The following is a 20755-nucleotide window of genomic DNA, read 5'->3' as shown; positions in this document are numbered from 1 at the left end:
TGTTTGTCAGTTAATTTCTTCATTTTCTACGGTGACTGACTGTTTCTTGGAGGGCCAATGTTTCCTGCCTGCCTACACATGAAGGCGATATATAAGTATATTAGGGTGAGGTGGAGGTAGGGAACTCCTCGGGCGTGTCTTATATACGCATCGAGGGGCCCCGCCTATAGGTGTTCTCGTGCGAGACACGAGCATCTCTAGCTCGGTATCAACGGGACTGTACTGTAGTGTTTACGACTTCGCATACTGGTATGAGGACATCGCACAATCTCGTACCTACATATTTCTGCTATAACATTCGAACGTATTGCGTAGTACTAGACATGTATGCAGTATAGAGGTCATATCTGCCTAAGCCAAGAACCTCAATCCATGGGTATATCTATACCCGTTATTTGCATCACCTACATACACCTTTACGTTAGGTACCTAGCATACCTGACGTCCCCCGACGTAACCTGAACCACCCCAGCGTTCTCTCGCTCGACCCGTTCGTTCTCTTGCCCGACCCATCGTGCCACTCGACCTCGCGCACATTTCCGCAGCGGATTCAACATGCAACGGCCGCCGCCACGGCCGGCTGACGCACGCAGACAATGAATCCCAAACGCACAGAGGGTGCGATTATAACCGCTCCCAGGCACGCGTATCGCAATGCCACCCGTACCCTCCGCCGATCGACCCCGCCGACGACGACGTCGGGGAAGCTCCCCGGGGGCTCCCCGGCGCGCCCGCTGAGCCTGCTAGCAGCTTGCCGACGGCCAATCAGGCTGCAGGCGGCTTACGCCCGGCTCGAGAAGCTTGCACAAGCCCCGGGGCGGGCCTATGCGACAGTTAGTACCAAGGGCGGCCGTGAGGGCAAACCCCGCGAGGTCGCCATCATCGGCGGCGGCATTACCGGACTGACCGCCGCTCACTACCTGTCCCGCTACGCACCGCCGAACGTGAGGATCACGCTGTACGAGAGTTCGAAACGGCTCGGCGGCTGGATAGAGGGAAGCATACAATCGGTTGGCGAGGGCCGGTTCGAGAAGGTCCTGTTCCAACACGGTCCTCGGGTGCTTCAGACTGGTCCTACGTCTCCCAAGTACAACGAACTAGTTTTATATGACGTGGTCGGTCTATATAGATACTCACCTCCCTCCGTATTCTTTCCAGCTGGTCCCCGCCCTGCTAACGTGCGTGTCCTCGCTGCCCGCAGATAGCCGGCTTGGGGACGAATCTAGAAATCAGGGTTAGCAACGCAGCCCACGGGCGTCGCTTCATATACTACCCAGATCGCCTTATAGGGGTACCAAGTACCACAGCCACATGGCCCCAAACCATCACCTCCTATCTCCGCCTTCTGAGGGAGCCCGTATCTCGTGGAGTTTGGAAGTCTTTCGTGAATTTCTACTTGACACAGCGTTACCACAAAGAGCTCCTCCGTGCAGATCCCAAAGAGGTCTTGGATCGGGACGAGTCCATAGGCGAATTCTGGAGCAAGGTGTTTGGGGACGATCGTATCGTCAATAACGTAATCTCTGCTTCCATCCACGGTATTTACGGTGGGGACATCAACAAACTGAGCACGAAACATTCCTTTTTCGACAGCGTGTGGCGGACGCTGAGAGCCCGGACCGCGGATTCCGAGGTGCTAGTGGAGAAGAAGGATTGGGTCCTCCTACACGACATCATGGATGGGGACAATCGTTTCAAGGTTATTGCCATGGCGGAACACGCAGCACAGTTTGGTACTATGACCCTCGGCGACGGAGTGCTAGGCCTCGTCAATAGCATGGCTCAAGACTTGGCAAAGCGCAAGAACGTGACAGTGAAGCTTAATAGCCCTGTCATATCCGTGGCTCATAAGAACGGTCGGGTGTTGGTAAATTGTTTGAGCCCGTCCTGAGGGGGCAGGTCGAAATGCTAACGGCATCTCTCTCTCTCAGGTAACCACTGACGGCACCCCGGAGGAGACGAAGCCTTACGATCAAGTTATTTCCACTCTTTTCTCTGGACATCTTGCCAAGATAGTCGAGCCTAAAGGCATACTACCTTCGCTAGCCGGTACCCATGCCGTGACCATCATGGTTGTCAACTTGTGGTTCAAGAACCATAAGCTCCTCGAGGGGAGGGAGGGCTTCGGTTACCTCATCCCTACCACGACACCTAATAACGAGGAGTGTGTTCTGGGCGTAATCTTCGATTCGTGTATAGAGTGGCGCGACGAAATTCCCGGCACAAAGCTCACGGTCATGCTCGGCGGCCACTATTGGGATGGCTGGGATTTCCTCCCCAGCGAGAAGATGGCCAAGCAGATGGCCATCCAAGCCGTACAGCGACACCTCGGGATCGACCCCAGCGAAACGGTGGTCGCCAATGCCCGCCTCTGCCGCGAATGCATACCGCAGCACTACGTCGGCCACCGCGAGCGCATGAGCAAAGCTCACTACGAGCTCCTCGCCGCCTTCCAGGGGCAGCTCACGGTCGCGGGGCCGAGCTACACGGCGGTAGGCGTGGTGCCGGCGATGCGCGCGGGCTTCGACGCGGGGATGCGCGTGGCGCGGGGCCGCGGCCCGCCGTTCTTCCGGCGGCCGGACCGGCTCGACACGTGGTTCACCGACTTCGCGCTCGAGGAGGAGGAGGAGGAGGAGGAGGGGGGGGGGTTTGGGGGCTCGCCCGCGGACGCGCCCTCGGTGCCGGACCACGTCGGGCAGACGGGGCTCGAGGGCTTCACCGAGAGGGTCAGCGACACGCTGATCGCGGTCCCGATGGACGAGATGTACTTCAAGAAGACGGCCGACGCGTTCCACCGCTTCACCGCCGGCCACCTCACCGACTGGATCGCGCCCTCGGACCTCACCGGCCGCCCGTACGGGCTCCTCGGCGCCAGCACGAAGCCCGGCTACGGCGGCCCCACCTCCTGGCCCGCCTTCCTCGAGAAACTGCACCAGGAAGCCCGGCGCCAGGCCGAGAAGGCCGACGGGAAGGGGGAGAGGTCGTGAGTCCTCGAGAGCCGCGGGTCGGGTGGCGGTAGGACGGAAGGGAAAAGGGGGGGAGTAGAGGAAGAGGCGACGGTAGAGAAGAGTTCCTAAGGGTGTTTGTTCGTTGGTCGCGCAAATGTATATAGGTATGTTGGTGGATGCTAGAGTGCGCCTACTGGGCGTGCGCATAAATTAAGAGCTGTTCGGCGTGGGGGCCAGGTTCACGACAATGTCGAGGGTTTTTTTTTTCTTCTCCTAAGTACGTTACATTGCCACCACTATCCTTCTCCCTCTGCCTGTATGTAGGTCGGGTCCGGCGGGTATGCCTACACGTAGCACACGAGATAGTCACACAGTCACTTCGATACGACACGGACGTTGTCGCTCTCTACGAACGGCCCTATTTTTGGGAAAAGCAAATGGTATCATTTCTCTACCTGGCGAGCCAGAGAACTGACTCTTCTTCTTCTATGTTCTATTCCTCTAGCGTTGTTTTACTCTGCCGTGCTCCCATTCGCTATTACGTGTCCGGGATCCCCGTCTGCCTTTTTGACAATATATTATTGCGTTGGGGGGTGGGGAGGGGGCGCGGTCTATGGGCGTCTAAAGGATCTATAGCCTCCCATGTGTGATGCTAGCAGTGGTTATCGCGTCGAAGTGCTTCTGTCCCGCTCGACCTGTCTCGGGGCAGACGTCCGTCCCTCCGGGGGACGTGCGAGAGACGAGAGGTGGTGGAGGGAGAAGGGGGGCTCTGGTGGAGCGAGTGTGCCTCTCGACCGTGAATAGTGGCGATATGGGGTGAAGAGATGATGATGGAAGGGTGGACGGTTATTTCGGGGAGGGATTAAGGGTTGTGCGGGCGTGTTTCGGTGTGTATATATCGCATGGATGTATGTATTCATCTATCGTCCGTCTACGCCAAGTTGCTCGTGAAGACATACGTGACGGCTTGCTTGCTGCCACTCAGCAGCACGATTGTCGGTTGGGCGACAATGGAGAGTCTATTTCTCTTCTAAGAGATCGAGGTATTTCGTATGAGAAAAAGGGGCTTTGGACGGGAGCATTCTCCGCATCTGTCAAAGCGTGTTTAGGTTGGATGTTCGTATAGACTGTTGTACATGTAACGGTTTTGCGAGCTCTGTCTCCGTCAAAAAGTATCTGCGGTGATGATAGAGAGGATAGGGGTTCTGATTTTGGTATAGGTGATGTCGCATTAAGTATATATTGCCCTGATCAGCTTCTCGTGAAGCTGCCTGGCTCGCATGAGTCCGAGCTGAGCTACAGACTAAGCTTCCTGGGACGGGGCAACCGCCTCTACGTCGGTGCCGGCATGATCCTCCTCTTCGAGAAGCATGAGCTTGCGACATTGCTCCTCGACTGACTCCTCGTCATCTTCGGCTCCGTGGTCTCGCTCCACGCGAGCGGCCAGCATGAGTTTCTTGACACAGGAATTGTAGATGAACCGCTCGACAGAGTTACGAGTGATGATGCGGACGACTTCGACGTCGCGAGTCTGCCCGATTCGGTGTGCCCGGTTCGAGGCCTGTACGTCGTCCTGGGGGTTGTCGGATTGGTCGAAAAGAATGATCTTGTTGGCGGCGGTTAGGTTGAGGCCTGTGCCTCCAGCGCCGGTGGTCAGCAAGAACACTGGTATATCCGTATTTTCTGTGAATCGCTGGCACTCGGGGAATCGTTCAGCTGTCTCCATGGCTCCAGTAAGCTCACAATAAGGAATATTCGCAGAATGCAGTGTCTCCCGTAGTATATCAATGACCATCTCGAATCGGCTGAATACGAGAGCTCTGTCTCCTGTCTTTATATAGCCTCTAATGAGTTCGAGGAACTTCTGTACCTTCGGACTCTCCTCCCAAGAACGGTCTGGGATATCCAAGTGGCTGATATACTTGGGGAAATCTTTGCACCAAAGGTGCAGTTGGAAGTCCGACTTGGTCATCATCTCTTGTAGTAGGAGGGCTTTATGACGATCCTCTTTGCTTTGAACGCCAAGTTCTTCCTCAGAACAGTTCTTCCATAGAATATTCACCATATCCCGGACTTTTTCATCCGTAAAATGATGTCGGAACAGCTGGTGATGGATCGCAGCTTTTCGGAGTTGCATGTATGGGTGTGCTTCTCTAGTCGGTTTGGCAGCTTTAGTACCCTTGGTATCCTTCGGTAGAAGATATCTGTCCTTGTATTGGTCGTATGTGACCTTTTGCAGAGGGTGCATGTCGACTATCTCAATACGCTCGACCTTCTTGGCCAGGTCCAGAACATCGTCCTTGCGTCTCTGGAGGATGAAAGGTGCCATGACTGTTCGCGCACGACCGACCCGTCCTTCGGCGAGGGCCGCAAAATTATGGACATCCTTGTTCGCAACCTTCGTCTCGAAAATTGTGCTTAATCTCTCGAAGTATTGTTCCTCAAATAGACTCGGCTCGATGAAATGGAGCAGTGTGAGGAGCTCCTTCAAATTGTTCTGCACCGGTGTGCCGCTGAGGATAAGGCGCCACTTGGTAGGGACTTGCATCATCTGCTGGTAAACCAAGGCCTTTTGGTTCTTCAATTTATGGCCTTCGTCGAAGATGGCCGCGTAGGGCTTCAGTTTCTGCAGCCACTCCAAATCCTCTTCTCGCTTGTCGATCTGGGAGTATGTCGTCAGAACGACGTGGTATTCACGAGACGCCCTGGGGTCGATGTCTCGGCGATGTGCGCCATAGTATGCAAGGACGTCTATGCCGGGAGCGAATTTCTCAAACTCTGAGAGCCAGTTCTCATAAGTGCTGGAGGGCACAACGACCAGGTTTGGCCAGGGGGCTCTAGTATCAGGTTCGCGCTTCGACGTAACCAGATGAGCGATGAATGCTATGACTTGGCATGTCTTGCCGAGACCCATGTCGTCGGCGAGGATTCCGCTGTAGCCCTTCGAGTGTAGAAGGCTCATCCAATTGACGCCAACTAGCTGGTATGATTTCAACTCGATAGATTGGCTCATCAGCTCGGGCTTCTTGGAGATGGGAAGCTCGGGAAGCGTCTCGGAGTCTGATTCAGAGTTGCGCTTCGGCTCACCGTTTCTGTCCAGCGGCCAGGTAGACATAGCCTCCCGTAAGGCGACTCCTCGCTTTTCACACTCCGTGATCACCGCCGTAGCTGCGTCACAGGCTTGGAACCAGGAAGTCAACTTTTCCACAATGACTTCTCCGACAGGGGAGGGTCGGCGCTTGGTCTTAGACTTAGATTTGTCCTTCCGGTAGACCTTCTCGGCGTCGATGAGGCTCTTGAATGGTCGCGAAGACACCATGAGCTTGGCATCGGCAACCATACCGGTCATGCGTCCAAGTTCCTCAGCGGTGCAGGAGTTGAGATAATTGAGGACGCCATTATCCTCCTCCACCCCATCGACCAGATCCTCCGGGGTCTCATCGTTGTCAGAGTCCAACGAATTATAAATAGGCTCAAGTCCCTCATATGCCTTCTGGTTACGGGATAGAGATTGAGGGTTTGAGTTGCTCTTCGCCTTTTTCTGACGCGGGATACTGTCAGATTCGGCTAGGGCGGCTAGGTCCTCCTCGCTCTTCCTCTTGCGAGAGCGGGCGCCAGAGTCGGTCTGCTGCCTCTTGGCACGCTTCTCGGGACGCGCGGGGGCGTCAGATTGAGCTTGGACGTCATTCCCCAAAGCAGCAGCAGCTCGCTTGAGAGAACGAGTTGTTACCAAGATGTCGGTATCGGTGTCCGGGTCCGAGTCTGAGTCAACCGCTGGAATAGAAGGGGTTACGTTCCGGCGGCCGCGGACGAGTCGTCGCCGAGGTTTTTGGACCGCATCCGAATCGGGAGATAAACCAGAACCCGACATCAAAGCAGGCGAGTCAAACTCTGAGCGGATGGGGGTTGTGATGGAAGAAGGGGGCGATGAGGGGAGTGAGAAAACTTCGGGTGGCGTAGGTGATTTTCTGCGTCCCTGGACGAGGCGTTTACGCCGCAGCTTGTTATTCGACTTTAGGCCCCGAGTAGAGGCAGACGAAAGAGTTGATTGAGTTGACTGAATGGATGGAACAGAGGGAGGGTGGTTTGAAGTTGATGATGAGTTATTCGTGTGGGAAAATGAATTTTGCGAGGAGGATCTGCTCGAGTTTGTGGAGGCGGGAACGTGAAGAAAACTCCTGAGCGTGTTCTGAGAGCGGCCAGGCCCTGTCGATGACTTTGAACGACTGCTGGGTTTGGAGCCATTGCCGGTCATATAGTCGAGCTTAATGGGCAGTTGACTTTTTGCAGGTCTCCCGGTCAACACGTCGACGGCCTTGGAGACACGCCAACTCACGTCCTTCTGCAGCGCATCTTTGCACGCCTGGATCGTGATTTCAGGTTTGATTTCCTGCACGATCTTGTACACCTGATGGGTTAGATGCCGCAGCCTTATATCACGTATATCAGTTAACGCAATATCCGCCTTCAACGGCCACAAAGTCTCTCGTTTCGATGTCGATTTTGCCGTCTTATCCTTGATAAAAGAAGGTCGTATGTCTCCCCTTGTGGGTATATCACCATCATCTGAACTGTCATGCTTCTTATAGTCCTCAGATAGGTCGTCATCAGAGATCTCCAAGTAATTCTTCTTATTGGTGGAGGGCCCGTTGGCTCTGCGCAATAACGACTTTACCGCGGGTGGTCTAAAGGAAGTTCCCGCCGGAGCTATGAGCGAGCCAATCGTCCTTGCTAGTTCGGGCTGCTTCTGCGACTCTATCAAATGCTTCGCTTGACCCTTGGGCTGGAATGGCGACGAGGCTGGCACTTCGATTGCGGTACTTGGCGTACTAGGCGCCGGAGGTGACGACGGCGCCTTTAGCGTCTTCCGGTTTATGATCTGGGTAGGCTGAGTAGCTCTATCGACGATTTGTGTCGGCTGGGTAAAGTACGGCGAGGAGCACGGGACGTCGTTGGAGAGCTCGTCGAAGTCATCGTCGTCTATCTCGGTGACCGGCGCCTTAGAGCTTTGCGGTCGGCCACCGAATTGGGCCCTACGGGGGTCCATATTGGGGAGGTGGTTGGAATGGCTATGCAACCTCTATCGGCGGATTGATAACAAACAGTACCAGGTGAGGGACACCGCCACGTTCGCGCGACCGTCAATTGTGAAGGGTACTAGTAAGTTAGGCCTTCCAGGATATGCTCCTATTCTGGAGAGGCCTGCGCCGGTCCCGTTCGTCAACCCTACGTAGAAGCGATACCCAGAACTTCCCGAAAAGGCGGCGAACCGGGTGAGCGAATGGCCCGATAACGAGTACGGCAATGCTTATACGAAGGAGTGGTGCTCGAAGAGGCGTTTAAGGAGGCATTCGGATTTGCATCGGTTAACAGAATAGCGAGGGTGAGGCAAACAGTAGAGAGAGGACTGTTCACGCGAAGAATCGAGACGTAGTGAGAGGAGTGTGGGAGTTGGTTGTGTGCCGCCTTGTCGCCTCGAATTTTTAGGCGTTGGGCGGGAAAAGTGGACACGCGCGTTGACGCGGAAAAATCGGGGGCTAAAGGGGCTTGCACCACGGCGCGCTATCAGCTGACGTGGGGAATGTTTAATTGATGGCCAAGCGCGTCGACGGGACGCGCCGGGGTACACGAGGTAACAGTTGAAATGGTCGATCAGGTATCTGGCAGAAAAGACCCTGTCTGGTAAGCTGCTGGATGGCACTCTCAAATCCGGAGTGAGAGGGCATGAAAAAACGAAGCTCAAGGATCGAACCAGACCCATTGGAAAACCCGTCGAAGAGCGTGGCGGTCGCGATGCCCTCAAATATATCTTGCCGACAGTAGCCAACTCAAAGATGCCGTTTCTTCGGCTGGCATTGTCACGCTGCTTTGAAGCCACCTGCACCTTAAGGAGGTAGACAAGGTAGACAAGGTAGACGTGAAAGAAGAAATAGACGGAACAACTGGTATATGTGCCTGTATATAGGAGGTACCTACGTGGGCCCGAATACATTAGATCAAGTACCAACCCCAGACTTAGGATAGGTACCTGAGGTACCTACTTTAAGGTAGGTACATTAGGTAATATTATGGCTGTACAAGCTCAAAGGAACTTCAGCCAATTGATTTTAGACTTGGTGGGTACTGCAGATTTAACTATATCACTAAGTCCATGTAGAACGTACCTATACCTCCATAGTTGTTCGTGGCAGCAGCCGTGGAAGTCAAAGCTCCTTCGTACTCAATTGTCGCTAGCAGCACAGCACCTGCCTCACCTCCCAGAACCTATCCACCGTAGCCTCCGGTTCATAAGGCTGTTCTATCCTCACCTCAAATCCGTACCTGGGTAAGCCACCTTTCAATCCCCCGAGACTCATCGGGTCGCGCCAGCTTCGCCAACGAACCGCAACACAAGGCCTCGCTGCCCCCGGCTACCCCAGCTTCGAGTCAAGTCCTCCGCCGACCACACACTCGCCGCCTCCGGAGCTCCTAAATACCCGAGATCCAGAACGACAGAATGACTGACGAGTGAACAGTGAAGAGAGAGAGAGAGAGAGAGACCAGGCTACGAGAAAGCAAAAGGCGAAACAACAATGGCAACCCGTCGTATCATCTCCACGGAGAAGACCATCCTCGACCGGGACGACGATGACGTCGCCAGCACTCCCGCGAGTAACACTGCGCCGGCGGTTCCTACGTAAGCAGGCCGCGTCGAGGGGCGGGATGGGGGAGTTGCTATCATTACTAGCCCCCGTCCTCCCTAGCCCATACTTCCTCATTACCGCGACAGAGAGAGATAGGTGGCTAATGATGTCCCCGTCACCAGCGACGTCATCATGAAGCTCCTTATCTTCACCATCGGCATGGTGGTGATACCCATCGGGTCCTACTTCCTGACGGTGAACAACCTCTTCAACGGTACGACGAGACGAAAGCTCCCTATGCGACCCCGCTACCCCCCAGCTACGTAGCTAAACACCCAACCCGCCCCGTCCCGTCCTTTTTAACTCTCTCCTCTCCCCCATCGTCTCCCTCCTCCTGTGGTCGGACATCCATCCATCCAACCCACCCTCTCCGCCAAAGCGCTAACGCCGCCACCACGTGATACCAAGGCAACTCCACGTACGCGGGCGGCCTCGCGGCCATCATGGCGAACGTCGTCCTCGTCGGCTACGTCATCGTGGCCATGAACGAGGACCAGTCGGACCAGCTCGAGGCAGAGAGGAAGAAGAAGATCGGCAAGAAAGAGTAGGCGTATGCCTGCGCGCTCGGCGGTCTTCGTCCTCCCCCTCTCCCCGGCCCGCTCCACCCGTGTATATCGTCCGTTCAAATACGCTAGCAACCTCGCCTCGCCTCATCCGCCGCAATTTATCCTAACTAGTCGGATACTTTCCGATAAACGCCCGCGCGCTCGTCGTGAACAAAGGAGAAAAACGGGGAGGAAAAAGAAAAAAAAAAAGAAAAAAGGAGGCAGTGGCACTGGACGCCCTAATCCGCCCAACCTACTCGCCTAGTCCAGTACCACTAGTCCTTGATGCCCGGCTAGGAGCTGGCTAAGCCGCGACCGCGCGCACGACAGGAAATGAGCGATACTGCCAATGTTTGGAAAGCCGGCCGGCTCAGCTAGCTAGCTAGGTAGGTTAGCTACTACGCGCACGCCGCCGTCATGCCTACGTATATAGTAGGATACCGTTTATGTCAAACCCGAACCCCTGGCTAGGTCCCTCTAGATGAGGCGTGGCGACGCCATACAGCGTCCGTGCAGCAGGTGGTATGGTATATATATGCACACAGACCAAACCACGCAGGCGTTGCGGCTGCGTTAAATTTGCATTTGCCCTGAAACCGTTTTATGTGCTGGAAAAAATGAGAGAGCGGGATAACAAATGCCTAGAGCGACGGAGACCCAAGGAGAGGAGGCACATTCGCTTATTTATCCCTTGCGATGCGATACGATACGGCTCGCGAGTTATCCGGTACAAATTCCCCTCCGGGAAAAAAGGGGGGGGGGGGGTTTCGCATGGTCAGACGTCACATCAAACCGCCACATATACAGGCAGAAGACACCCTCAGATTTCAACGTCGAGAGTGAACTGTGAAGTTCCTATTCTAGAGAACAACAACACCCTCCGCAGGGCTATTATTAATATCAAGCCACCCCCATTACCCGTCTGAGTGCCTGTGTGCCTATCCGGTCTTTCGTTTTTTTTTTCCTGCATACACCACCCCCCACCAGAGAGAAGGGGGGAAGCGCATGTCCCGCATGCTTGGGGGTCTGTGAGAAGAGTAAACAAATAAAAAAAGGGGGGGTATTAAGGATGGAACAACGGGATTGCTTGACCGAAAAAAGCTCGCCTGAACCCTCCATATATTCCTAGCTTTCGTGACTATATCATTCCCTTCCCCGTCGATGCTATCTTCCCGGTGTAACGCCGCCTTTACCATGGTCCGTAGAATGCATGTTCGCGAACTGAGATGCCGAGTAGCCAACTGAATTGCTTGGCTGCGTAAACAATTAGCCCGATTGGGCTTAACCTTCCCAAGTAGAAATTTCGCTCGGGGGGCCTGAGCGTCGTCGCCATTGGTCATCTCGGATAGGAAGACAACAACCTCCGTCCGTTGTCGTGATTTGTTATCGTCCGAGATGCCGTCGCGGCCGAGGGTGTGTGTAGAGTAGTTGTTTGGAGGGGGATCACGTCGTGAGGCTACCGGCCATACTTTTGTACAGACGAGGGTATCTCGGGAAATTAATAACGAGAAACATTTTCGTCGTCGCACAGATGCAGTCAACCCTAAGATCTGCTAAATCGTTTGAACCAACTCTTCCGCTTCTCCGCCTTGGAACCATCTTGCGAGCCCCCGTTAGGAGCTGAAGCTTTCGACGATTTCCTCAATAGACCGCCGTTATCCCTGCGAAGAGCGGATGGCGGCGGCGCCGGCGGCGGCGCCGAGCCGTTACCGGCAATTAAACTCGGAGCCTGCGACGGCTGTCCGAAATCAATACCGTAGTCGTTGGCAGGTTCTTGACGTTTCGGTGGCAGACGGCGATCAATGGAGCTGTTGTCGCTGCTAGTCGGATCAGTCTGATATCCTGCCGGCTCGCCCGTGCTTCCGCTGCCAGAGCCAGATGCGACCGTCTCGTATGATCGATGGTTATTCGGCATAGGGTAGACGTTCCTATCGACAGGCCCACGGCCGTTCATGTACGGATCCGACTGCATTCGTGCATACCTATTTCTTCCGTTCTGGTTGTTACCGTCACGATATCCCTCTCGCGGGCCACTCATCACCACCGACTGTCTAGTATCGTACATCGCACTCTCCGGTCGGGGGGCAGAGTTCGATCGGGCTCCGTAGTAGCTGTCTTGAGGGAAGCGGGGTGTAGTAGTGGCTGGTAAAATCCTATGTTAGGGCATGTCCACGCATTTAGGGCAGAGGCAAAACGAGAGGGACTGCCTACTTCCGTAATAACTAGCTCGCCGATCCCAATTCAGTACCGATTCCGACTCCGATCTCAACATTGATTTGCGGTTGTATCCGCCGTCAATGGCCGCCTCGAACGCTCGAATTGTATCCAACGGTCGCTCCGATCGGCTTCGTGTAGGATTTGATCGGTCGGGGTCGGCTTGAGCGATAGTTAGCAAAAGGGGGAAGGGGGTCATCGACATGCGAAGAAGAGTAGCGCGTACTGATTGGGTTACCGTAGACGTCCTTGTGTTGGATAGACCGCAGAGGAGCCGGGTTGATCCCGCCCCCGTCCTGAGCGTCCATGGCTATAATAAATCCGCGTCAGCACTATTAGATATCGCTCTCGGTCGTGAAGGTCCAGACGTACCCGGCTCTGATTCAGTTAGTGCCATCAAGGGATCGGATTTGCCGTGCAGTCTCCTTGCGTGCTTTTCAGCAGACGTCTCATGGAGGTCAACCTTGTGGTGCGAAGCACTGCCCTCGCTCTTGTGCGATCTGTCGGAGTGAAAACTAAACGCCCTCGACTTCCGATGTGGTTTCTGCGGGTCTGCCGACTGCGACGGCTGAGATGTTGGGGGTGCTGGCCGTACCGGCCGCGCTGACTGCTCGGGCCGTGCTGACTGTGCGGGTTGTTGCCGGTATTGCTGTCGCTGGTATTGCTGATGCGGAGGAGCTGGCGACTGGTAGGAGTCAGCGTAGTAAGGCCCTTGCTGCGGCGGCGCAGGCAATGAGCGACTGTAGTCGCCGGACGCCATTGTCTTAGACGGGCGGGTAGAAACCGTGTTTTATCACTCTGAATCCCTGGAGATGATGGGCGTCGCCGGTGGGGTCGGGAGAAGTGGACCAAGACGGAATTGCGATATGCAAGGAAACGATCGTAGGTGTAATCTCGTTGGGAAATCGCTCTGTTGCGCGGACGGTGCGGACGGGCTGGATACCTTCGCCTCTCTCCGAGTCGCCGGGATGTGTGCGTGGGTACGTGGATACGTATGTATGTATGTATGTACCCCCTTCGATCTATGCGATAACGAGCAGTAAACCCCTGCCAGGTCCAGGTACGAACAGCAGAGATAGCTCCGCGTAAGTAGATACCTACGCGCCGGCCGGGAATCCGTCAGCACCGTGCTGGCTCAGGCTGGTCGGCTGGAGGCGCCAAAACGCAGATGTATCGGAAGAGCTACCCCTGCCGGTGGCTTGACGCTAAGAAATCCGTGTTATCTTTCTTGTTGTCGGTGTCGACGATCCTGTTCCAGGTCGCGACCTGCGTAGTCGAGCTGCTGTGCGTAGTACGTACGCGCTACCCTGGGAGCGTGCGAGCTGGTTGGATCGTGGGAGAATCCGGCGCGGTTGCTATCTTCTTTGGATGTGGGTTTGTGGATTGCTAGGTATCAGCGGGCGATCGGCGGATTAGGTAGGACACCCCCCGAGCCTTATTAGTCGTCTCAGGGTGAGCCGAATACAAGGATGTGAGGTTTCGCGTGGCTGGGGGATATACCACTTAGCCAGGAAAACAAAAAACAAAAAAAAAAAGAGGGCGAGACAGGGGACAAAGAGAGAGCCCCCCCTCTGAGCAGCACCACACGGTCTGCAGTTACGTTGCCTCGTCAGACGCCCCCGTCTGTCTGTCTGCGCCTGTCTGCAGACCTCCAATTAAATCAGAGAATCCGACTAGGCCACCGAACACCAACCAGATCTGGTCCGTCTGTCGCAGGTATTGCACAATACGTATCAACTCCGACGCCTTGGCGATCCTCTCTACAGCACTTAGATAAATAAAAACTTCACGCAACCACACGATATGCGGTGTAAGTGAATTTAAGGTGACGCAGCAAGCCACGCGACGGCCTTGTGCTCTGGTTGGTTTGGCTCTGAATATAGCAAGACTAAAGGGCACTTGGGGTGTGGGTTGGTAATTAAGGCCGCGGAGCTGAATTTAACTGAATGGGGCAGGATAATTCGATTGGTCGACTGGCCGGGTTTGTCTGGTGTCTCGAGGCGGTTGCTGGCACAGCCTACACGTGTAACGGGAAGCTGGCGATGGGAGATTAGTAGCGTTGAATTTGGGGATTTCTTCCGGGACGATTTCGCGAACACGCTCGTTGCGTAGGTCAAGTAAGGAGCAGTCTGGAAACGACGATCACGGAGCTGGCCCCGTCCCTGCGTTGCGTTGTCCCGTTCTTCGGCCGGGGGAGGACGGCGAAGAGAAAAGCAAATGGACAGCAAAGTGGAGGATGGCTGTCAAAAGCTGCAACTCTCGACGCTGCCGGTAGCTCTGCAGGGCCTCTTGCGAAGAGCGGAATGGGATCGCCGATTTCGACGGGTCCCGTGTGACATATATTGTCCCGAGGAATGTAGGATGGCTACCAGGTGGCATCAAGGCCGGTGGGGAGATACGATTAGAGAAGCACTCGGCAGAGGTCGGGATGATTCAGGAAACCGAGCTTGATCTGGTACGACGGAAGGAGAGCCGTAGAAAACGAGAGACATCAGCTTGCCAGTGACAGCCGGGAGACGAGACGAGGAAGGGGGAGGGGGAAGAGATCACAGAACCATTTTACAGCGAGTGCTTATGGTGGTGGTGGTAGTAGTGGTGAGGACAAAGGATGAGGGTGAGTGTAGAGGAGGGAGAGGCAAGAGGCGGGGGATTGGAAGAATCGCATTCAACGGTCGATCTCGGTCTCTTCCAAGAATCGGCGCGACTTTCGAGAATGGGGTTTAGGGATAGGCGTCGATAGGTGTTCCTCTGCGGCGTACTGCGGTATGGCGGGTGGGCGGCGACTCGCAAGATGCATGCATTATCAGCTTGTGTGGCCTGACAAGGGACAGTGAAGAGGTGACGAATGTCGAGTGCGCCATGTAACGATACGTACCTCGTACGTGGTTCGTTTAAGTACGTACCCCCTGCCGTGTCGATCGAGAAAGCGGCAGGGGTCATGGCTGGGCAGATATCATCGTTCGGCCAACCCCTCGATCCGTCGGGAAAGGAATCGCGCTCACTCGCGGCCAGGGGACATACCGTAGCTTAGGTACCTCCCTAAGGCATCTAAGGTAGGTTATACACCCTAGACAGATAGAATAAGTACCTACTTAACTCCCCCCCCCGCCGCCGCCTGACATGGGATAGCGACCTCGCAGTACGCCACCACATACCCGGGCACCTACCTACCCACCTTGGGTACCTACCCACCTACCTACCTACCTACCTACCTACCTACCCACCTACCCACCCACCTACCTACCTAACTAACCTATACTTGATGCATGCATTACGCACACACTCACTGGCACTTGATGTTTGTGTGTGCGTGTGTACGTGTATTTGTGGGTGGGCGTCCAGCCCCCCCACCTGGGAGCTTTCGCGTTTCCATGCTTTCCACACTGCTGGATTAGGTACCTACTCCACGCCCACCTTCTAGCCTACAGCACTACCTTAGGTAGGTCGGCCACCTCCTAGCTGAGGTCCCCTTGAGTAGGTAGGTACCTCTTATTATCTGTCTAACCTACCTACCTACATACCTAAGGAGGTACCCGTACGGCAGAGCTAAGGCCCTAAGTGGAGCAAAGACGCAGGCGTCATTTGTCCAGCATTCGCTAGTCGGGACCGTGGCTCAGCTGTGCGCGGCGGAGTTCGCGCCAAGTCAGAGATCAGCGCGCTCTCTTGTCTCTTCAAGCGTCTTCCGCTCAATTGCTGTCGTGGCAGCATACAACCTAACGTAGACGGTTCCAGGCTGCCTACTAGTAATCGACAATCCACGGGTCGCCCCAGACCGTCTGCCTCCGTAGGTATGTGGGTATGGACGTACCTAGGGAGGGCGCCCACCCAGGTACCTCCCCGTATGCACGCTGCATGTGCTTTCGACAGATAATGGAGGGTGACGGCACCATCGTGTTTTTTTCTTTCCCTATCCTACTACCTAATATAGACGCACCCATGCCTCCTATGTGCATACTGGTATGTATTAGTAGGTAGAAACGGGGCGGTAACCTCAAGATACAATAGGTCACGTCTCTCGGCGGTCACAGGTACCTACCGCAGAAGAGCTCGACAGCCAACAGAACGACAACAAGAGGGCGAATCACACAATCGACAGGCCTTCTTGCCGTGATCGACCGATCTTGAACTGCCCCTTGCCTAAAAGCGGAAGTGGAGAAGGGCAGCATGGGGAATACGAATTCCATCCGGCGCCATCCATCCACACGTGCTAACCGATGTTGGAGGGGTACCGTGCCTTAAGGTAGAGAAGAACGACGAAAAACAGAGAGGCGGGATCCTAGGAGAGAGGGGGGGGGGGAAACTACAGGCGAAACTTCTTCCGCAACGAGAACCTGTAGAAAACATCCCGGCTGAGGTTGTCATTTCTACGCTTTGCTGACAAGGTTCGATATTTGACCGCGCCGGGAGACAAAGGACTCGAGCGGGCAGGGGGAGGGTGAGAGAAGGAGAGATAAGAATAGTAGCACGTAGTAAGAGAGCAGGAGGTTTGTCTCGCTGCGTTCGAACAAAAGCCGGTCAGGCGTTGCGAAGTAACCTCGTATTAGAGTTGAGCGACGATGGAGGCGGACCTCGCGGGTCCAGACCACCGCAATTCGGCGCCGAGACACAAGGCTATGCCCACGACTGGATCTGCCCCTGCTACCATACCTACGTCTCTACGTCTCTCCTCTCCCGCCAGCCTATTCCATCCGCACACGACTTCCCATGACATACGAATGCGCAGCTGGTTGTCGCAGTGGTTGTTACATAGGTACCTCTAAAGTATCTCCAGAGTGACGAGGGCTGCTTACTGGCTTCGATCGTCGACCGACCAGGGGGGCGGGTTACGGAGGAATACTATCACAGAGCCGTCATCAGTCTCGGGTCAGAACTTGGCAGAGGGAGAGGGAGGGAGCAGAGGCAGAGGCAGAGAGGGGTGGAGGGGAGAGAACGAAACGAGAACGAGAAGAAAATGGTAGGCCACGCTGACATGTAAACAAGCCCTAGACCCCATGGAGATATCGGCTGGCCAAAGCGGGTTGGGGCGACCGCATTTGCCAATCGAGTTCCATCCCCGTCATACCCGCACACTGCGATGCACTCCCTACGTATGAGCAGGGACAGCTTTACCTCATCCAGGACCCGGCGGACGTACTAGGCGATATCTACCTAGAGCGTGCATACACACATACACATATTATACGCATAGAATTGATCCATTTCTTGTTGCATCCGTCGCTCCCGGCCACAAGGGCTTCTTGTCAAGCGCTGCCGCCCTTGCTTTGGCTTGGCTAGCCTAGCCAACCGGAGCTAGCCAGGTAGAAGAGGATGGAGGCTAGAGAAAGTAGAAGACAGAGAGCAGAAGCAAAAGAAGGAAGAAACATCACGGCAGGTCTACGACGAGAATATGTATGAGTTCCCACAATACATACCTACCTTACCTATGAGTACATTACCTACATAAATCGGCAGGAAACCAAGCTCCCTCGGACGCCGCGCGCTACGGGGCAGATCTACAACGTAGGTACCTATAAAACTACCTACCGTGCTTACATCACAGGTGGGGGAGGTATCGAGGGAATCAAATACCGACCGGCCGTACATAGCTCGCCTCTACCGCGCACGACTGCACGCAGATACGCGCCTATATACCGCCTTACCTATATACGCGCAAATTGCCCTACTCCTGCAGGCACCTTAGGAACCTAGACAACTACGACCATACGCCAGCGAGACGCAGCGGTGATGCATCTTCTCACGTCGCACCCGCTACTCGCAGTGCCGCAGTTCGGTAGGCCCCCTAGCCTTCACCTACCAACGGCGCTCGCCCGACCTCCGCAGCCTGGCTCGCGCCCACGCTCTACCGCTGCGTCATACTGCCGACATCGAGGGATAAGAAGGGGAGAAACCGGCGGGCGGCCGACGCTGATGAGAGCCACCGTTGCGCCTCGACCTCCCCGGCGACGCGGTGGCGGTGATCTGCGCCGATCATCCCAGACGAAGAAGAGAGAGAGAGAGAGAGAGAGAGACGGCTCTAACCAGCGAGCGACGCGGCACATGCAAGCGAGGTGTGTAAGTGTGTGCGTGTGTGTGGGCGTGCCGTGTAAGCCACTTACACACCACATACGAAGTTCTGTCACAATAAGCCGGACCAGGCGTCGTCACCGCCTACCCCTCTCCCTCCCCTCGCCGGATGGGGGCGAGGGGAGGGCAGAAGAGGAACCAGAAGAAAAAAAACAAGCTTATTTGCTCTTTTCTGACGATCGGCACTGCGTAACTGGGTGTGATCGACCCCATATTCTTTCTGGGTGGCAAGGTACCTACGCGTATTGGCCGAGAGAGATGTGGATGTGTATAGGTACCTCTCATAGGAAGGTAGGTATGCGCCCGGGCTCGATGGAGGGCCGATATTTCTGCACCCATATCCGCCTACAGCTGCGCCCGACACCTCTAGCTGGTGGCGTCCCGTATTTGATATGCACGAGCACAGGACGAAGACATGCTCTCTGCTCGTAGTTGGGCGACGAAGACGATAGATAAGTGATGTGCGGAAATTGCCGCCAGGTACCTACGCCGCTACCCCGGCGGCTGTCCTCCTATCCGCACCATCGGGTGCCAGCGAATCCTTCGGCGCCCCTCCATTGGTCGCGCGCGAGGAGCCCTCCGCTGCACGTCGACGGCTTGCCTCTCTCGCCCTCCAACAGTTCGACTTGGAACCGGGATGGGGGCAAGGCGGCCACCGACAACTCTGCAGCTGGGATACCCATCTACCTAAGTATATGTAGGCACATTAGGTGCGCGCCCCAATCCTTGGTGCCGAAGTCCTGCTCTGCCCTCCATCCTATAAGGGCTCGAAGCAGGCAAAGCACTCTACGGCGAGGGGGCGCCGTGGCGTCCGGAGTTTCTACGCGTATAGATTACCTGCGTATTCGAGAGACGTAGGTACGCGCATCCTCGCCAACTCCGTACGTCCAACGGTGACCGCCTTTCCCTCCCTTCCCCCTGGCTCCAAACGTAGCAATCGGGAGACCGAGATATCCAAAGTCGGGAAGCGCATCGTCATCCACCCTCGCCGCCCCCTAGACAACATGGCACCGGCACGGGCAGAGGTGGGCAAGTAGACAACCCGGCTAATGGCCTACCTAGCTGGCTGGCAACCAGTCGTCCGGAACGGTAAGCACGTGCAGGTCTATACCTACGTAGGTATCTGCCCGTGGTCTGTCACCGTCGCACATGAACCACCAGCTTTCCGCCGTTAGCGTAACCTAGTCCCCTCGAACTCCGGACTGTGTGTGGCAGTGCGGCGCGGCGCGGCGGCGGCTATCTACATGCATGGCCAACTTCGTCGACCTTGTCCTCCCCCCCCAAGGCGTTCGGTGAAGCGCACGCAGAACGGCGTGGGCCGTTTTATCCCTTCCCCTACGGGCCGCCTGCCTGCTGCACGTAGCCGGCTCAGCCAGGCAGCCAGGCGTGCCGCTGTTCGCGCCGTGCGGCCGTCCGAGACTAAACCCCCTTTCTCATCGCCGCCATCCAAGCTCGGGAATCTGTGCTGTCGTGTTAGGTATGCACATACGTCGCAATTCGCTGGCTAGCGCAGAGGGGAGTTGCGTATTACCGTCGGCATAACCGGAAAAACGTAAATGAGTACTTAAGAAACGAAACCGAAGGGTCCGGGCCTCGACCGATGGTATCCCGGACGTCAGGAGCGGCCGAGGCGTCGGGACCTGCGAGATACGGGCCGAGGCCGAAGTCGATTTTCGCTCCACCCCGGCCCGCTCCGCTCCTCGTAGCCGCGTCTGATCATGTCGCGTTTGAATTTCTCCCTCGAATTCGCGACGGCTCCTCAACCAAGACGTCGCCGAAAGGCACCCGGCGAGTAATGTAATGACTAGAAGTACGTCTCTGGGCGAATTCAGTACCATTTGCGCTGATATACCTAGGTAGGTAAGTATCCGGCTTGCTTTCGTATGCCTATCATACCTAGGTACCACGCTCGCTCTTGGCCATTGGTTGGAAAGATTGTGCAGTTGCGATTCATTGAATGCGCCGCTGGTTCTCCGGCCTAACCTAAAGGCTCGGCGTCCCTTATATTCAGCCCGCAAGAACCTTTCTGCCTTCCCACGGCGCCTGCAGGGAACCTCGGTCGTATTCTATCCCGTTCCGCATTCCAAGCCGGCGCGCGGACCAAGCTGACAGTCTCTCCTCTAACGAAAATCGGGGTTGGAACAACAGTTCACCTGGGACACTGCTCACAGTTTATATTTTTTTTGTATTCTTCCTTTATTTGTTGATGCTAGACGCAAGGCTGAAGCCGTGATCCTTGCCTAACCCAGATGCAGCCAATCATGAGAACCGTTCACACTACCAACTCCGGCCCAAACCCATC

General features: G+C 55.5%; 4 protein-coding genes across 4 annotated transcripts; 2 read left to right on the top strand and 2 right to left on the bottom strand.

Annotated features, from left to right (window-relative positions):
- Nucleotides 1-596: 596 nt before the first annotated feature.
- GGS23DRAFT_615754 (Protoporphyrinogen oxidase) lies at nt 597-3186 on the top strand (the record flags this gene model as incomplete). Its single annotated transcript, XM_051520736.1, has 3 exons — nt 597-1115; nt 1202-1867; nt 1932-3186. 3 exons carry the CDS (start codon nt 597-599, stop codon nt 2985-2987), a joined length of 2241 nt encoding a protein of 746 aa, XP_051375754.1. The 3' UTR covers nt 2988-3186.
- An 873-nt stretch (nt 3187-4059) lies between these two features.
- GGS23DRAFT_302766 (SNF2 family N-terminal domain-containing protein) lies at nt 4060-8125 on the bottom strand. The gene has a single exon (XM_051512732.1). The coding sequence runs from the start codon at nt 7993-7995 to the stop codon at nt 4252-4254; it is 3744 nt and encodes a 1247-aa protein (XP_051375753.1). The 5' UTR covers nt 7996-8125; the 3' UTR covers nt 4060-4251.
- Nucleotides 8126-9039: 914 nt separating this feature from the next.
- GGS23DRAFT_302629 (VMA21-like domain-containing protein) lies at nt 9040-10440 on the top strand. Its single transcript, XM_051512731.1, has 4 exons — nt 9040-9273; nt 9464-9624; nt 9754-9845; nt 10040-10440. Exons 2-4 carry the CDS (start codon nt 9521-9523, stop codon nt 10177-10179), a joined length of 336 nt encoding a protein of 111 aa, XP_051375752.1. The 5' UTR covers nt 9040-9273; nt 9464-9520; the 3' UTR covers nt 10180-10440.
- Nucleotides 10441-11617: 1177 nt separating this feature from the next.
- Nucleotides 11618-13354, bottom strand: GGS23DRAFT_302615 (uncharacterized protein). Its single transcript, XM_051512730.1, has 4 exons — nt 12763-13354; nt 12617-12700; nt 12388-12552; nt 11618-12318 (listed from the first exon to the last, which is right to left on the bottom strand). The coding sequence occupies exons 1-4, from the start codon at nt 13148-13150 to the stop codon at nt 11720-11722; spliced, it is 1236 nt and encodes a 411-aa protein (XP_051375751.1). The 5' UTR covers nt 13151-13354; the 3' UTR covers nt 11618-11719.
- Nucleotides 13355-20755: the final 7401 nt, after the last annotated feature.

This window comes from Durotheca rogersii (assembly GCF_024521655.1).
Source record: "Durotheca rogersii strain YMJ 92031201 chromosome Unknown GGS23scaffold_3, whole genome shotgun sequence".
Lineage (NCBI taxonomy): Eukaryota > Fungi > Ascomycota > Sordariomycetes > Xylariales > Xylariaceae > Durotheca > Durotheca rogersii.
The sequence above is the reverse complement of the archived record's forward strand: the minus strand, read 5'-3'. Positions and strand labels throughout refer to the sequence as shown.

What these genes read in the sequence shown, in the direction of transcription:
- GGS23DRAFT_302629 (XM_051512731.1), top strand. Translation starts at nt 9,521, where the DNA reads ATGGCAACCCGTCGTATCATCTCCACGGAGAAGACCATCCTCGACCGG. An exon ending in ACTGCGCCGGCGGTTCCTAC is followed by an intron (nt 9,625 to 9,753) that starts GTAAGCAGGCCG and finishes CCCCGTCACCAG; the next exon opens with CGACGTCATCATGAAGCTCC. An exon ending in GGTGAACAACCTCTTCAACG is followed by an intron (nt 9,846 to 10,039) that starts GTACGACGAGAC and finishes CGTGATACCAAG; the next exon opens with GCAACTCCACGTACGCGGGC.
- GGS23DRAFT_302615 (XM_051512730.1), bottom strand. Translation starts at nt 13,150, where the DNA reads ATGGCGTCCGGCGACTACAGTCGCTCATTGCCTGCGCCGCCGCAGCAA. An exon ending in CGTCTACGGTAACCCAATCA is followed by an intron (nt 12,553 to 12,616) that starts GTACGCGCTACT and finishes CTATCGCTCAAG; the next exon opens with CCGACCCCGACCGATCAAAT. An exon ending in GCGAGCTAGTTATTACGGAA is followed by an intron (nt 12,319 to 12,387) that starts GTAGGCAGTCCC and finishes GGATTTTACCAG; the next exon opens with CCACTACTACACCCCGCTTC.
- GGS23DRAFT_302766 (XM_051512732.1), bottom strand. Translation starts at nt 7,995, where the DNA reads ATGGACCCCCGTAGGGCCCAATTCGGTGGCCGACCGCAAAGCTCTAAG.